At 51.2% G+C, this 13838-nt stretch overlaps 1 protein-coding gene across 50 annotated transcripts in view; it reads left to right on the top strand.

Moving 5' to 3' along the window:
* CELF4 (CUGBP Elav-like family member 4) overlaps positions 1–13838 on the top strand; it is a 297686-nt gene that overhangs the window by 75693 nt on the left and 208155 nt on the right. For all 50 annotated transcript variants that reach the window (XM_023241927.2, XM_023241943.2, XM_023241946.2 and 47 more), the window contains exon 2: positions 284–366. In XM_023241927.2, the coding sequence (XP_023097695.1) occupies positions 284–366 (83 nt within the window). The remainder of the gene's footprint in view (positions 1–283; positions 367–13838) is intronic.

The following is a 13838-nucleotide window of genomic DNA, read 5'->3' as shown; positions in this document are numbered from 1 at the left end:
AAAACAAAAAAGCAACGCAAGGGACAAAAAGCCGACAGGAAAACGGAGAGGCAAGAAAGCTCGAGTAGAGTGCACAGGAGAGAGAGAGAGAGAGAGAGAGAGAGAGAGAGAGAGAGGGAGGGAGAGAGAGAGAGAGAGAGAGAGAGAGAGAGAGAGAGAGAGAGAGAGGTGGGGAGAGGGACCTAGAGCGGGGAGGGGCCCAGACTGGAGGGCGGGCGAGAGGGCGCGTCGGCGGCCCGGGGGCGCCCCACTGACCCTTCTCGGCGCTTCCTTCCCTCCCCAGGCTGCGCTTTCCTCACCTACTGCGAGCGTGAGTCAGCGCTGAAGGCCCAGAGCGCGCTGCACGAGCAGAAGACCCTGCCCGGGGTAAGTGGCGCCTGCCGAGGCGCGAGCGACGGACGCGCCGACAGGGGGCGACTTCGGGAGGCCGGGCTGCGACGCTGCTGGCCGGGGGATCGCGGGCCCGGGCGCGCGCCTGCTTTCGCTCGGGAGCTCGCGCTCCCCCCACTCCCGCCCGGCGCCCCGCGCCCCTAGAAGCCCCGAGGCGCCGCGCGGGGGAGAGGGCGCGTGGGCGCCGGGCTCGGAGCTCGCCCGGCGGCCTCCGCACTCCGCCGTCCAGGCCCGACGGAATCCCGGGCTGGGGGCGAACTCCGCCACGACCACGGAGCTGGGGCTTGGCTCCTCCCCTGGCCCTCCCGGCGCCTCCGATCGGGTCCCTGATCCGCACACTGCCCGCTCGGGCAGCCGGGGCGGAGACGCCGGGTGCCCTGGTTCCCCGGAACCCGGAGCTGCCTCCGCCGGCCCCACGGGGCCCCTGGTAGCCGGGCCACCTGAGCACCCGCCGATAGACGTCGGACTCAGGCTGTTCCTGGGGCGGGGGTGGGGGCGGGGGCCGGGGCGGGAGGGGGCGCCTCCGCGCCCAAGCTCGGCGCCGCAAGTGAGATCACCGCGGTTTATTTAAGGAGCCAGCCCTCGTCTTTGATAAACTATCGCGCCTCGGCCCTGGTTTATAGCTTCTGTGCGGGGGAGAAGAGAATTATTTATGGCCCCCCTAACTGGGTGTGATATCAGCCATGGCTATTATCGAGGCTAGTTCATCACCATAAAATAAGAAGTGTTCCTCGGGTCAAGGGTCTGCGCGGTCTCTCCTGTGGGTTCAGAGAGATGGGGGGGGGTAGATATACGGCTCACCGAGTATCTAAAGATAAATGGAAAGATGTGAGTGTTTGTGGACATAATTTAAAGAATTTACAAATGTACCGTGTTTAAGCTTATACAATGGACACTGCAGGGGAGCACGTGTATTCTGTATGTATGCTCACCAGTGTTTACACATGCATGTTTACATTCTTACCAAGCAAACCTGTACGTAAACACACCTTTCCATTTCTGGCCCACAGCGGGAAAGGTTAACCAGGTAGACTGAAAATGCAACCCTGTGTCGGGACAGCCTTCCCTTGCATCAAAGATCCTTTTTTACCCATTTAGGGGAGGGGAGGGCCTTCCTTCCATTAAGACAGCTTTGTATTGTATTTTGGTACTTGTGATTGCAAAGCACGGGCTGAGTCATCTTAATAACATACCCGCGGATGTAAATGTATGGAAATCATGCACCGCACAGGTTTTTGTGTGGAGCCTTGCTCTGGCACGGTGGCCATTCCCCAGTTGGTTTTTTAGTGGCGCCGCTACATGCACATATATTATAGTAATTACTTTCTGGGTGCCCTCTGTAAGATGGCAGAAATATGCTCCACATCGCCCCATGTTATGTGTGAAGCATAAAGCCATATTGTAAGATAATCAAAGGCTTCTGAGAAAGGTTTGTGCTGATTAATAAAGTGTTTATGGTACTTTGTTTTGGGGGAGACTGTGATAGATTTTAGAGCCACCCAAATGGAATAGAAAATACCACATTGTTTTTGGGAGGCTCTTCATCAGCTTGAGAGAGATTGCCAGGGAGTTTCATGATGGCTAAAAGCTGGGAATTAGATGGGGAAACAGAAAGAGAAGGTGGGAGGGACAGGCTCAGGATTTTGAAGGGGGAGAGAACGGGGACTGGGAGAATTTCAGTAGCAAGTGTGGATTGTTCAGATTCTAACATTAACTTGTGGTTGTTTATTTTACATATGATAGAATAGCTAAATGATGGAGTGTATTAGTTCTTTAATAATTTATAGAAATACTTTGATGTTGCAGTAATTACATTAAAGGTCACATATCAAAGGTAATTTGGTTGAGCAGCTGTGATGGTTTCTCAGAAGCAATCAATACCACTGTCCGTGGTGCTGATTTCACCAAGGGGCCTGCCAGATTAAAGCAGGCTTATTACCAGGCAGAAAGGCCCAGGGGAAATCAGGAGCACATTGGAGCGACGCGCCAGCCCCCCTTCCACCGATAATTAACACTGTTCCCCATAATCTGTGCTAATCCTTCATACTGGGAGATCCAGTGGCATTTTTCTGAAATCACAAAGACAAGTTGGTAAAGTTTGGGAGAAAGGACAAAAAGAAACATGAATGTATGTTGGGAGATGGGAGGGGTGAGGAGAAGCCAACGGTGGAGCTAAAACATAGCCTAGAGTCCCCTTGCAGTGCCTGGAAAGCCTGTCCTTTCTTCAAAGGCCTCACAGGGAGACTCATGGCCTCAAAGACCTCATCACAATTCTCAGGAAAGGCACAGCCTACAGCAGGAGGGACAGAGAGAAAAGACAAGACTGAAGCTCAAACTTCCCAGGGCACATTGTCCCCACACACACTCACATGGAAAAAAGTGAAAAACAAAATGACCACATAAAATTATGCTTTAAAGTGGATTCCAGAAGGCAGAACTGGTGTTCATTATTGTTGGTCGATTCTCTCCTTTGAGATTGGAGAAAACTTAACACTAGCAAATACAGGGACGGGACCAAGCAAAATGCTCTCACCCACCCAAATAATGGGTGTTCCCACCAATTAAGGCTGTGTCCATGGCCACCCGTTAGGTTGAGGGGGAACAGAAAGATACCTCTTCTTACTTGACCACACTAGGTGCCCCAGTGAGTGAACTCTATGTCTGATTAAGGAGAAAGAAATTGAAAAAAGGACCTAGAAAACTGGTAACCTCTGCAATTTGGGCACTTTTCCAGACTTCAAAATCCATTAAAATCAATCCATTAAAACCAGCCCTCCAGTTTCTCACTGAAAAGAAAAAGAGGGGAGAAAATAGTGCAGACAACCCATTCTGTTTCCCAGCAAGTTACAGAGCTAGCCTGTTGGCAGCAAGAAAAACAATCCCACTGTTGTCACACACACACACACACGCACAAACACACACACACATCACTATCACCAAAAACAACAACAAAACAACAGAGACAGAGCTAAAGATGTCCTCATTTGGGGACTGAGAAGGAGAGCTGACATTTCTCTTGGAGTAAGTGGAATCTCAGAAACCATTCCTCAATGGCTGTTCTTACAAGTCAGAGGTCAGTATCCCTGTGTACCAGCCTAACCAAAGCCCCTAGCATGGCTTATGGAGTCATCCCTGGATCAGTATCACATATGGATTACTGTTTTTGAGTTCAGCATGACTTTGTTAGAATGTCATCAGGGACCTTTTGAACAGTATCTTCTGCCAGAATCTAGGCAAAGTGATCCCACTTTTCTAAACTCTTCATTTCTATCTCTTCTTCATACTTTTTTTTTTAAGAGGGAGAGAGATTGAGCAGAGGAAAGGGCCAGAGGGAGGGGGAGGGAGAGAGAGAAGAAAGAGAGAGAATCTTAAGCAGGCTCCACGCTCCCATTCGGGGCTCAATCCCACCACCCTGGGATCATGACCTGAGCCATATTCAAGAGTGGGGTGCTCAACGGACTGAGCTGCCCAGGTGCCTTTCTTTCTCGCACTCTTGATCTCTTATTCCTGACCTTCTGCCCCTCTCCAGCCCACTCTCTTCCATGTACGATGTTTGTTCCACTATTTGTAGGGTATAGTCCACATGGGGCAGTTTCTCAATCCATCAACAAATATTTCCCGAGTGTGTGCCGGGCACTGTTCTAGGCATCCTGGCAGATACAGTGATTAGAAAAACTCATCCCTACCCCTCTTGGAGTTGTCCATCAAGTTAGGGACAGAAGCCACACACACGAACAAAAATATCATCAATAATACAAGACAGCGGGTTATTATAAAGTGGGTAGGGTAGACAATTGCTCAATAACAACAATTAATATTTCTTAAGCACTTATTATCTGATGGGCATGAAATAAGCATGTTATCTGCATTACCTCATTTTATCTTCACAACTACCCTATGAAGAAGATATCAAGATCATCCTCTACAGGCTTAGATTAAGAGACCCAGGCTTAAATAAAGCAATTTGTCCAAAGTCACACAATTAACAAATGGCCAAGCCATGACCAGCACCAGGTCTGCTATCCAAACCCAGGATACTTATCTCTTTTTTTAGTGTTACCTGTTGCTTTAGAGGGGACCCGGATGACCGTGGGGTATAGGAGTTGCTCAAGGGTTTTGTTCAGGATATGGGCAGGTTGGGAATAGAGAGTTGGGAGGAAGACAGCTATGTCAGATGAGAGCACTGGTCTGAGAACAGCCTGTAGACAAGGCATGCATGACAGGTCAGGAGCTGTGAGCTGGGCTGGAGAGGTCCACTCTGAGAGCTCCCTGGGACCTAAGTGTGCACAGGAGGCCTCTTGGAAGGATTCCATTCCTTAAAATAGGCCCCTGCTGCTTAGTCCTAGTCCCCCCAACCCCTGCCTTTCAGAATTTTCAGGCAATTGTCTTCAAGGAATACCCCATCTGTTTCCAAAGTTAGAAATTTAAGGCCTCTGGGGAGAGACTCTCATTAGGAAAACCAGGCGACAAGGCCAGTAGTGGCCAGCACTTTGCTCCTCTGACAGCAGAAAGGGCTCCTCACCAGGACTGCTGAGGGGGGAGAACTGGGTTCAGTTAGCAGGAGGCCAGGAAGCAGCCAGAAGAGGGAGCAAGCAGGGAAGAGGGGAGGAGAGGGAGCTGGGGTGGGGGGTGGGGGGGGAAAGGGTGGGAGCTGTATCTGTTTGGTAAACATTAAAGTTCCAATTCACTAGTTAAAGATTGGCTTTTATGCCCTCACTCCGGCAGCCCAAGAATACAAAGCAAACCAACACACTCCTCTCTGTCTGTCTCCCACCCCTAGCCCTGGATTCAGCCCAGATAAGCAACGTCACTGCCATCACACCTCCGGACTCAGGTCTCTATAACTCGGGACCTGTCATTTCCATGGAAATTCAGTGTGACCTTCTTGGAGTGTACCAGGAAAGATTTAAAATGAAAAATTAAAAAAAAAAAAAAAAGAAATAGAGGCACCTGGCTAGCTCAGTTAGTAGAGCCCACTTTTTCTTTTTTTAGCTTTATTTTTATTTATTTTGAGAGAGATAGAGAGCAGGTGAGGGAGGGGAGAGAGAGAGAGAGAGGGAGACAGAATCCCAAGCAGACTCTGAGCTGTTGGAGCAAAGCCCAATGCAGGGCTTGAATTCATGAACCCTGAGATCATTACCTGAGCCAAAATCAAGAGTCAGACACTTAACTGACTGAGCCACCCAGGTGCCCCAAGCACACAACTCTTAATCTCAGGGTCATGAGTTCAAGCCCCACATTGGACATGGAGCCTACTTAAAAAACAAAACAAAAACAAAAACAAACAACCTTCATTGGATTTCTGGCCCCACTGGCTCAGGATGCCTCTATCTTTGTCCCTCTTCCCCGCTTTCCTTTGCCCAAGTCCCAGCTTGTCTCCCATTCTTTCTCTTTCTCTCTTTTCTTTTTATGCCTGGTTCCTCCTCCTTTCTCTCCCTTCTGGTCATTTTTCTCTTCCTCTTTTCCCCTTTCATTTTCCACCCTTTCTTCATTTACCCTTCTCACTTGCCTCTCCTGGCTCTCTCCTTTCCTCCTCCCATCCTCTCCCTCCATCCCACCCCACCTCCACCTTGACATCCTCAGATGCTCTAGTGGGACCTCCACCGGCTTTCCTGGGGCTTCCCTGATGAGGCCCGTCTCCCTCCTGACAGCCCTGCCATGGAAGGATCCATCCAATTTTATGTACAACTGTAAAGATGAATGATAAGTAGAAAGGATGCAGGCAAGAACAAGATGAATAAATTATAAAGGGCAAATGATGACAAGACAGGGGTCCCCAGAGACCGTGATATGATAACAGAAACTAAAAGACGAATTTATGATGGATGTAGTTAGCATGTACGGAAGCTGTTAATTCTTCAGGGTAGTTTTACAACTTCTGGTGATTGGCGCAATCAAAGCGTTTCATTTTAGAGATATGATGTATTTCCACTTGTCTGTCCTCTGGGCACAGGGTTGGTGTTTGTCTCTATGCAGTGAGCCTGGGTCCCATCAGCATGTGCATCTTCTCCCCCAGCCGCTGCCACCTTTGTGCATCTCTGCTTTGAGTGGTGGGGTCACAAGCCAGATCCCTGCACGCCTCCAGCTCCCTGGCCCTGCTGTCTTTCTTCTTAGCGAGTGTGTAAGTTTGGGGGCTGCTGTAACAAAATGCTGCAACCTGGGAAGCTTAAACAACAGCAGTTTATTGTCTTACAGTGCTGGGGCTAGAAGTCCAAGATAAAGGTGTTGGCAAGATTGATTCCTACCGAGGGCTGTGAGGGAGAATCTGTTCCAGGCCTCATGCCTCATTTCTGGGAGCCTCAGGCGTTCCCTGGCTTTTGGATGGCATTCTTCTGTGGTGTCACATCATCTTCCCTGTAGGCGTGTCTGTCTGTGTCCAGATTTCCCCTCTGATAAGGACACCAGTCATATAACCTCATCTTAACTTGATTACTTCTGCAAAGACCCTATGTCAAATAAGGTTACTTTCATGGGGACTGGGTGGAGGTTAGGACTTCGGCATCTTTTTGGAGGGAACACAGTTCAGCCCATGATGCTGAGAAATAGGCAACTCTTTGGCTCTTCCACGACAGGGAGGAAAAGTCTTCAAAAGAATTTGGATTGTGGCGGGCGAGTGGGGGGCGTGTCCCACCAGACCTTGCTCTGCATCTCACCCTGGCCTTGATTTTTTTCTTTCTCTCTTGGGGAAATGAATCACATATCTTCTTTTCCTATATTTCTTAAACACGACTGTTCATCTGTCCTTTTAGAGCATCAGTTCTACACTTGAGAGCAATTTTGCCCCTCAGGGGACAGTTGACATTGTCTGGAGACACTACTGGCATCTAGTAGGTAGAGGCCAGAAAGTCGTTACACATCCTACACTACAATGCACAGGACAGCGCCCCCCCCCCCATAAAGAATTATCTGGCCCCAAATGTCAATAGTGTCAAGGGACCCTAAGGGACCCTAGGCCCTGTGTTAGGGCCAAGGGCGAGTGGAAAAAAACACAATTAGGCCTTGAGGCAGAGCCTTCCTCTCTCTTCTTTATTGGCTCTCCTCACTTGGGGACAAACCCCAGGGTCCTTAGAGTATCAGAGGTGGGAGAGTTTAAGGGGCACACCCCCCAATGGCGAAAGCATAGAGGGAGTAATGGGCAGCAGAAGAGGGCAAGGCTCACCTCCAGGCATTAAAGATCATTTCTTTCTCCAGCTCCTCCCTTTGCAGGATCCCCATTCTGCCAGGAAACAGATCTGGCTGCCTCTCAGCCTCTCAGACCATGCCACAGACCGGAGGGCTGGGGCTAAGAGTATATTATGCAGAAGGGAACACCAGAGTTCCCATTGGCAAGTCAGAAATGCCTTAAATCCAGACACCAAGCACCAGATAGGGACAGGGGCTACCGTGGCACCCTCTGATCTTGCCTCCTCTCTTCCACACCAGGCCTTGGCCCAGCCCACCTTCCTTGCTTCCATCCAGAGACTTCTTTCCCCTTCCCACAGAGAAATCTGAGTCTTCCTCCTGCCTGGGCCTTTGCCTCTCCTAAACTGCTCACTCTCCTCTTCTCTGTCCCTGCCCACACTGGCCTAGGTGGGAAGGTGTCCCCATGTTTCAAGCAAGTGACTCTTAACTCCCATAGGGAGTCATTCCCAATTGGTGGGCTGCCTTGTCCTAGCAAAGATGGGCAACACTGGGTGATGATGGCAGGAAGCAGTGTGGTTCCCTATTCTTCAATTATTCATGAAAATACTTGCTGTAAAGCGAAAAGGGCTCAAGTTCAGGGGGATGAGGTCTCCCAAGGTCCCAGTTTATTGTGATTCAGTTCATGTTTTGATCAAAGGCGGCTGTGGTCTTCTCAATTAGACCACCAGGGGGCACTAGGCAAGTGGCTTCCTCCCCTGGTGGCTGAGTGGGCACAAAGCAAGTGGGCCTGGTGTGCCCAACGCCGTGTTCAGCACAGAAGAGGCAGAATGATGCCAAAGGCACCACTCCACCCACTTACAGCACTTACAACCTGTAGTGAGGACACCGACCAGCTGGATGACTTGGGACAAGCCACCTGGCCTTTCTGGACCTCTTAATTCTATAATGAAAATCTTATGTGTAAGACCTTCATATGCTGTGGATTGCTGTAAATAATCCAAGGATTATTATGAATGACAAAACAATGAAGTGAATGTGAATGACCTCAGGGTCAATACATTGCTACAGTAAAATCTGGTGACTCCTAATTCATACATGAAATAGTCACAGGACAATAAAAATATAAAATGGTCAGATGTCCAATTTGGACCCTACTTCCTGTTACATTTCAGAAAAGCAAGATGACCGTGACCTGGAATGACCAGAAAGGGCTCCGTGGAGGGGAGATAGGATCCAGGTGTGTGTAAGGGAGAGGAGATTGGAAAGGTAGTAAGGTGGGAAGATTCTGGGGAGCGAGGAGTCTGAATTTTCCTTCCAAGTTAGGGATGAGAATGCGGAGAATGTGGCTGGAGAACGGAGCAGGCCTTTCTCCCACCTGCTGGTCTTCCAGACCTCCAGCCTATATAGCCTGCAGGCCCCAGTCAGCTCCAGGCAGATGAGTCACTCTGACACCCTGCTTACATCCGGGCATGGCTTCAGGCCCCAGCAATGCCCAGTTTTCCTCCTTCCTGGAAAAGCCTGCCTCCGGCTGCTCACCCACTACAGTCCTCTCCTGGGCTTCAAGACATAGCATTAAGCCCCTAACTTCCTCCAGCAAGCTCTCCCAGGCTGCTCTAAGCTACATTGGTCTCCTCTGTGTCTGAGCAGGGTTGATGCACTAAACTCAGCACATCGGCATTATTAGTGTGCTTGTTAGAAATGTAGTCCTGGGGGTGCCTGCGTGGCTCGGTTGAGTGCCCGACTTGGGCTCAGGTGGTGATCTCGCACCTTGTGGGTTCAAGCCCCTGTGCCGGGCTCTCTGCTGTCACTACAGGGCCCGCTTTGGATCCTTTGTTCGCCACCCCTCCCCCCCCCCACACTTTCTCTCTCAAAAATCAATCAATCAAACAAACAAAAGAAATGCAGTCTTGGGCCCCACCCCAGACAGAGTCACATCACACAGACTGTACCCCGCTGCATTTTAACAAGCTCTCTAGAAGATTCATGTGCACAAAAAAATTGATGGCCACTGGCCTAACTTTAGGCTCTGAAAGATAATGCCTTATTTTGAGTACTCCCAGAAGCAGAGTCTACACAAGCATTTGAATGCAAGTAGTTTCTGTAGATAGTGACCCCAGGAAACATGAATAGAAAGTGAGGAAGTATGACAGGAGGAAAAGAAATCAATAAAAGGTGTGTTATCAGGCAGACCAGCTTCCACTGTGAGTGGCCCTTAGTTCCACTGGGGACTCTAGCCCCAGTGTGGATCACAATCCCCGGGGTCATCCACTCTTGGGGTGAAGGAACTGGGGTGTTTATACACCAACTCCCACCAGGCTTTGGTTGAGAATGTGAGCAAGGATCATTAATTCCCCAGCTCTCCTGGCTTGCCACGTGAGTGGGCAAAGCAGGCTCCACGGTCTAAGAAAGCCCTCAGACACCAGGTGCGGGCGCTGGCAGCTGGGAGTTCGGCCGCTGTCACTGAAGTGAGGAGAGCAAGGGGCTATGGGCAGGACACTGCCTGCATTTGCTCCTGACTCCGTACTCTTGAATAGGAGAGAAGATAACAGAAGCCTGTCTCTGCAGCCTTGATGACAACTACCACTCATGGAGTACTCACTGTGTGCCAGACACATCACAAGTAGTATCTCGTTTATTTGTCAAGGAGGCATTGCACAGATGCTCTCCTGTAAGCACTGTCTTATGGAAGAGGCCACTGAGGTAAAGGGGCTTACTTGGGATCATGTGGCCAGGGAGAGGTCTGGTTGCAAGGCCCGTGCTCCTTGCACTGAATCCTGTGGCACCAGATGTGTGTCAGAGCTTCGCAAGGGCAGGAATAGTGTTGTCTTCCTCAGTCCCTATCACCTAGGGCCGAGATCAGGCTGCCCCCACAGAAGATTCTGGCATCAGTGCCAGAGCCCCAGGGGGCCACATGAGGCAGGGCGGTGGACCTATAGGTGTCACCACATCTTAGATCTGCCTTTAGATTGGAAAGCATTGCCTTTACATGGAAAGCAGTATCAGATTCCAGCTTCAGCTCTGCCTCAATCCTTACGTCATACCTTAAGAAACCACTAAACCTCTCTGAACCTCAGTTGCAGTGACTACTCTATCAGAACTACATTTGGATGCAGTGACTTCAGCAAAGGGAGCTTTGTGTTTGTTTTGCACATCACAGAGTCTGGGGTTTGGCAGCATAACAATGTCAAGAGTCTCTTCCCTCATGGTTATAAAATGGCTGCCCCAGCTCTATGCATCACATCCACAGTCACACAGAGTAAGTCCAGCTGTGTCTGTCCTTTTATCAAAAATGCCGAAGGTTTCCCAGAGGCCCCTCCCCAGTAGACTTCTGTGTATGTCTCATTGGCCAGAACTGTGTCATGTGATCACCATAGCTGCAAGGCCAGCTGGGAAAGGGGATTTCATATCTGCCATGAAACAAACAAACAAACAAAACAGACCAAAAAAAACCCCTGTACTTTGGTTCCTGAAGGAGAAGGAGGGCTAGGTAATGGGTAGGAGCCATTAGAGTCTGCCCCACCACCCTCCTCGAGATGGGTAGGGGTTACAGAAGAGGAAACTGGGCCAAAGCAGCAGCCCCACCCCACACATAAGCAGGGTTTGCTTCTATGAGGCGGCTGAGTCAGAAAGAGGAGTTTCGCAGTGTGTTCCAGAGATGTTTCTTCAACATGGCACTGCTAACTCAGCACGTTTATTCAACTACTGACATGGTTTCTAATTCCATGGGTTTCGTAGTGGGGGATGAAGATTTCAGCCCCTTATTTTTATCATCTGTATCTCCCTTGAACTTGTATCCTTCTGTGCCTCTGTATGTGGCTTAAATACTAAGGAATCAAAGGCCACTGTGCCTACAGACAGCTGTCCCCACATCATAGGCATTCTGTGGCCATTTCCCCACCCTCACTCCTTTGTCCACTGCAGCAGTGGGTACACACCATCTGAAAGTGGCCCAGCCAGTTTTCAGGGCCAGCAACAATGGTGACAGCTTTATTTTTCAGAAACTGAAGCATGGCACTTCTGGCCTGTTGTAAGGGGGTGTGGAGTGAGGCCGTGTGCCCAGGACAAAGCCTGCCTGAGAAATGAGAATTTACCCTCGTGATTACCTTCACCCCCCCTGGACTGAGCTGGGAAGGAAAAAAAAGGTCAGAGATGGCCCCAGGCCTGGCCTGTGCTCCCCTGTGGCCTCTTCCAGCAGCTTGAGGAAGGCCCCCAGACCCTTCCGGTTCCCCAGTGGCAGGGGCCATCTCAAAAGGTAGTGAGCCTCTGGCCACAGAAGTGTTCAAGCAGAGTCTGAGTTGCCTGGGGGTAAGGGCAATGCAGGCAGTTCCTATGTTGGACCACATCACTTCTAGGTGAGCCCAGATCCCGTGATTTTATCCCTGTTTTACTTGTTTCTCCATCATAGGCCCCCCGCTCCAGCCCCAGTCTGAAGCCCTGGCCAAACCCCACTGTCCTGCCTGCATTCTCCAGCCTCAATCTCAGAGGATGTCCTCATGATGACTCTGCCCTCCCACTCTCTTCCTTCTCTGAAGACTTCCAGGATTTAGAGCCCACCATGCCCCTGGGCAGGCTCAGGCCCCACTTTCAGCCACCCCAGCTCTCCCACTCAGCTGTGTGAACCTGGGCAAATCGTTTCACTTCTCTGTGTTTCATCTCAACCCTGGGATTTCAGTAGTGCCTTTATCCTGGGGCTGTTTGTGCAAAGTGTGAGTTGATGCTTGCGAAGCACTGAGCGCCCTGCATACTCCTCGGAAACGTGTGATGGTCTCTCCACTGCCGTTGCTGTTGCTGTAGCCGTTCTCTCTTCCCTCCAGAGGAATGTGCCTCCCTGCTTGGCCCCTTCCGATCCATCCCCACCCCTGGCGCCGTCTGCCCTGGTCTGGTGGACCGCTGACCCGGGATGCATGGTAGCAAGTGTGCCAGCTGCGTAGCCTAGCCCAGGGCTGGCCCCGTGGGGAGACCGACAGACCCCAAAGAATAGAAGCCAAGTGTGGGAGGGGCAGAAACATCCCTGGAGGCTGCTGGTCGTCTCCCTGCCAAAGCCTGGCTGTGCTTGAAGAGAATGACTCAGGATCACTGCTTCGTGCCCTTGTGAGAGGTGTGAGCTAAGCTTGTCCTATCGGTTTGCACAATCTGCACGAGACCTACATACTTCCCTCGCTACTTCCCGTTCACGGAGCCACACCCCAAAAAAGGGCAGCGCCCCTGGAAGCTGGGGGAGGGAAGCCCGGAAGATTTAAAACCCTAGCCAGTAAGAGCAGAAGCAGACTCACGCCCCAGCACCCACGTGGTTCCACATGGTCCAGGAGGCCCTTCAAGGCAGGGTGACCCAGGGATCTGAAATGAATATGCATTTGGCCTCTCCCAGCAGCCCTGACAGCTGGCATCCGACAGCTGGGACTGCTCAGGGCCTGAGAGAAGGTTTTTAATTCAATTCATAAGTGTTTCCTGAGCACCCACCAGGAGCACGGCCCGGTGCTAGGTGCTGCGTGGCAGGTGGAAGTGAGGAGAGGCCGCGGACCCTGCTGCCCCTTGGGGCTTTCCCTCCTGCGGAGGAGAAAAGATGTACACACCAAGCAATTAGAGGACAATGGATTGTGACTTTGGACTGAAATATAGAGTTCCAAGGAGTCTGGGAGCCTTGCGAGGTGGTGTTTACTGAGCGCCCTCCTTGAGCCCATGCTGGGCACAGGGGGGCGGGGGGGCAGTGCGTGCAGCCTTGGGAGTGTGGGCAGGATTTGGGCACCTGGAGGTGGGTTGGAGACAGCATTCCATTGAGGCGAGAGCAAGCACAAAGGAGGAAGGGAGGGAATGAGGCTGTATGCTGGAGCTCAGGGTACTCAGAAGCGGGGGTGGGGGGGTGCCAAAAATCAGAGGAGGTTTGGGGCTCGAGTGGGAAAGGCCTGGGAAACATCCCACTGAGCAACTTGGTCTCTTTTCTTTGGGTATCAGGAGCCATTAAAGCTTCCTGAGTAGGAGAGTGACAGATTCACCATGATGGGCAAGGTGGTCTGTAGGGGTAAACGGCCCGTGCCTGTCCAGTGAGAGGCCAGAAGTGGGAGAGTGGCATCAGGAATGGAGCCCGGCAGAGTGGAGACAGCCTTTCAGAGTCTCCCTTCGCCGGGCAGCCTCTGGGGACAGAGCCAGCACACCTGGGGCACTAGTTGGCAGAGACTACGTGGTGCTCGGAAGATCTGCTGGAGGAGGGCTTAGGGGAAGTTGGGCTCTCTCTAGGATGCTGAAGCTGGGGAGAGGAACCTGGCATTCTTCCCCCACCCCCACCACTGCTTGGAGGACGGTTCCCACCTGGAGGAGAGTTCTGGAGA

The sequence above is a fragment of the Felis catus genome, chromosome D3 (assembly GCF_018350175.1).
Source record: "Felis catus isolate Fca126 chromosome D3, F.catus_Fca126_mat1.0, whole genome shotgun sequence".
NCBI lineage: Eukaryota > Metazoa > Chordata > Mammalia > Carnivora > Felidae > Felis > Felis catus.
This window is presented reverse-complemented; position numbering and strand designations above follow the sequence as displayed.